The sequence below is a fragment of the Ipomoea nil genome, unplaced genomic scaffold (assembly GCF_001879475.1).
Source record: "Ipomoea nil cultivar Tokyo-kokei standard unplaced genomic scaffold, Asagao_1.1 scaffold2653, whole genome shotgun sequence".
Taxonomy (NCBI): Eukaryota; Viridiplantae; Streptophyta; class Magnoliopsida; order Solanales; family Convolvulaceae; genus Ipomoea; species Ipomoea nil.
In genome coordinates this window covers 682,501-686,097 of record NW_017619081.1, presented here as the reverse complement: position 1 = coordinate 686,097, position 3,597 = coordinate 682,501, and the positions used below count along the sequence as shown (strand labels likewise).

Here is a 3,597-nt window from a genome sequence, read left to right as displayed (position 1 = left end):
CTACGTTGCAAAGGCCAATAGGTCGGAACTGCTTGATCGATTCCGGGTTGCTGACTTTTGGGATCAAGGTTATGAGTGTGTCATTGCATCCTTGGAAGAGTGTCCCTTTATTGAAAAATTCCTCCGTAAACTTAAACAAGCTACCCTTTACCGTACTCCAGGTTTTTTGAAAAAAAGCAGCTGTGTAGCCATCCGGGCTCGGCGATTTGGAAGGAGCCATTTCAAACAGCGCTTCCTTGACCTCCTCAAGACTGAAAGATTTATTAATTTCTGTCTAGTCAGAGGCATGGAGACTTGGGAAGGCTCCTTGTAATAGTGATTGGGAACAGACATTTGGCTCGTTGGAAAATAACCCCACAAAGTACTTAAGTACATGATCCATTAACTGCTTTTCCTCAGATAATGTGTTGCCGATGTCATCCTTTAAGACTTTGATTCGATCATGTTTGCTTTTGACCGAGGTTGCCGCGTGGTAAAATCTTGTGTTTCGATCACCAGATACTATCCATTCCTCCTTCGATCGTTGGAACCATAGTAATTCTTCTTGGTATAAAGTATCTTCCAGTTCATGCCTTAATTTCCTCTCGAGTTTTAGAAGATCTGGTCTTGGTTGTATTGCCAAACCTTGCTGGATTCCTTTTAGTCTAGATAACAGTCTCTTCTTTCTATAGAAGATATTACCAAAAGTATTAACATTCCATTCCTTCAAAGCTCCTGCCAACACCCTCATGTTAATCTTCAAATCAGATTCAGTATTCCATGTACCATGCACTAAAGCTTGGAAGGTAGCGTGGGTGGTCCAAGCCATATTAAATTTGAAACTTCTACATGTGGAGACTGTTTGGTCTCTTCCCGTGTTGATCAGTAGCGGACAGTGGTCAGAGCTAAGCATGGGTAAATGACTTACTGTTGCTTCCGAGAATTTGAGCTTCCAATCCAGATTTCCTAATGCTCTATCGAGACGTGCACCTCTGAAGGTTGATGAATTGATTCCCCTCATCCATGTAAACTTTGTACCATTATAGCCTAAGTCGATGAGGCCCTCCCTGAAAATCCAATCATTAAAGTCAACGCACCTAGCTGATGAGAAATTCTCTGGATTGCTCACTTCCTCACGTCCTATTATTGCGTTGAAATCCCCTACTGAGAGCCAGGATGAAAGTGGATCGCCACTCTGAGATGATAGCTCAGCAAATAATTTTCTTTTGAGATACTGACAAGGACTGCCATAGACTAGGGAGAGCAGCCAAGGTCCTAAATCGCCATCGTTCACCTGCACAGAAATAAATTGTGGGTTAGTTTTAACGATCTCAATGCTAATGGACTCCTTCCATAGAATCCATATGCCTCCCGAAAATCCCACCGCTTCAACTCTAATCCATTCATCAAAACCAAAGCTATTACAAATTTTGTTGGCTTGATTTCCCGAAACCTTAGGTTCGAGTAAACAAATCAACGAGGGATTAAAATCCCTGCAAAACTGACGAAGGGTTCGCTTAAACGATCCTGAAGCCGCCCCTTGACAATTCCAAACAATAAATATCATTGCAAAACGTGAAGAGAGGCGCTCAAGAGCGTGGGTGGCTTAGCGCCACATTCCCATCCTGGGTCATCAAGTCGTCCTGCCCCTGCATTGCTACATCTGGTGGTTCGTTCAGAACAATGATGGTATCTGTATAGCCTGTGTCTGGAGGGTCATCTAAGTGTGCGTTCTCCAGTCCAGCAATGAATGAGGATTCTGGGTGGTCCTCAGTGTGTTGGACCTGGACAACAGTTATATTCCTTCCTCTATTTGTGCCTCTAACAACTGTGTGATTCTCTTCTGCAGCTGCTCGGTTATATGTAGGTCCCTGGTTATGTCTTCCTCTAAATCCTCCACGTACAGCTGCTATTGGTTGCCTTGGGGTGTCCCTTCGATTGTTGTTACCTTGTTCTTCGATCACCACCCTTCTCTGTTCTAGTTGAGTAGGATGGTTTCTTAGTTTGGTTCTGATTCTAGGTAGGATTGGCACAGCTTGTGGCTCTGCCGGTCTCCTCTCCTGTTCTCCTTGATCGTGGTCCATACCAGAGTCATCCAATCCATCCAAGGATGCGAAGCTAGACTGTACTCCTATACCACCTTCTGCTGCTTGGTTGTCTTTGGGAGATGGCTGATTTCTGTCTTTTTGGAAGTCAGTTGTCGTTCTATTATTTCTTCTTGGGAATCTTCTCTCCTTTCGTGTAACTAACATCCAAGAACCATATTTCTCTTTTGGCACTTGGTTTGTTGTTTCCTGCCTTGTTTCTGCCATAGAATTTCCTTCTCTAGGCTCCTTAGTTCCCTGTTCTTCCGGTTTACATTGTTCCGATCGATGACCATAGCATCCGCAAGAGAAACAGATAAGATGAATCCCCTCATACTCTATTGGCCATTCTTCAAAGTTTAGAACAATCTGGGATACCAGTGGTTTAGTTATGTCAATCTCCAGGCACACCCTTGCAAATTTCCCTTTGGAAGCTAAGCTTGTAGCAGTGTCTATCTTGATTGGCCGGCCGACTGTCTTCCTGATCTTCTTGAGGAAATCTTCATCAAAATATTCTATGGGGATATCTGGGAATCGTACCCAGGCTAAGACTTTACTGGTCTTGTTCTTGTATGGACTGAAATTTGGTTGCCATTCTTGGACAACCACATAATGGTCCATGATCATCCATGGACCCTCATATTTTGCGATTTCATAGTCTCTTAGAGACTCGAATCTGACTATGTAATAGTCTTGACTGAGCGCTATCAAATCGAAGTTTGCTTCAGATCTCCACATTCTCCGTAATCGTTGAAGGAGATAGGGGTAACTGACAGTTCTTCCCAAAACCTTGATTATGAGAGACCGGCGCCATGGACGTCGTAATCTCTCCTTTTCGTCTTTAGTTACCCGTATAATTGGGTATTCTGAAGTGAAGCCCTCCGGCTCCATCTCATCATCAGAAACAATTTCAAGATTTGGTTGGGGGGTTACCTCCTTCCTAGACCAAGTCTTGTTTGGGGTGGCCGCCAGTGTTGTCCATTGGCCCGGCGACAGTAGTTCCTCTCCCATTGGAGTCTCCATCACGACCTCTACTCCCGGACGCGGGGCATGGCTACTCAGTTGTTCTCGCGAACGTTTGCTTTTCTTGGTGTTTCTTTCCAAGAGATCTTGGTCCTGCGGCGACCGATCGGTCGCCGCCGGCGAGGGTGAGTCAGAGAGAATACGGGTCGACATCAACATTGATTTCTTTTTCTTAATTAATCGCGTGATTTTTCTTCTTCATTTTCACATTTTGCGGTTTCACTTTAATTTGAGATGAGCAATGATTTCGGACATTCATAAATTATGAATCCATGCCTGCACATTCACTTTGGAACCATGCCTAATTGCCTACACATTCCCGTCCGAAACCATGACTGCTCCTCTGTAGCGCAAGCTTCTTCAACATTCATAAATTATGAATTTTCTATTATGAGATTATGAATTTACAGTAAATTCATAATCTCATAACAGAAAATTCATAATTTAATAAATGTTTTTCTTTTATGCGATTATGAATTTTCTGTTATGAGATTATGAATTTACAGTACAT

General features: G+C 43.3%; 1 protein-coding gene across 1 annotated transcript; it reads right to left on the bottom strand.

Annotated features, from left to right (window-relative positions):
* Positions 1–274: 274 nt before the first annotated feature.
* On the bottom strand, positions 275–1,546 carry LOC109154682. The gene has a single exon (XM_019302415.1). The coding sequence runs from the start codon at positions 1,544–1,546 to the stop codon at positions 275–277; it is 1,272 nt and encodes a 423-aa protein (XP_019157960.1).
* Positions 1,547–3,597: the final 2,051 nt, after the last annotated feature.

Bases quoted from the DNA above. Each gene is read 5' to 3' on its own strand.
- LOC109154682 (XM_019302415.1), bottom strand. From the start codon at position 1,546: ATGATATTTATTGTTTGGAATTGTCAAGGGGCGGCTTCAGGATCGTTT.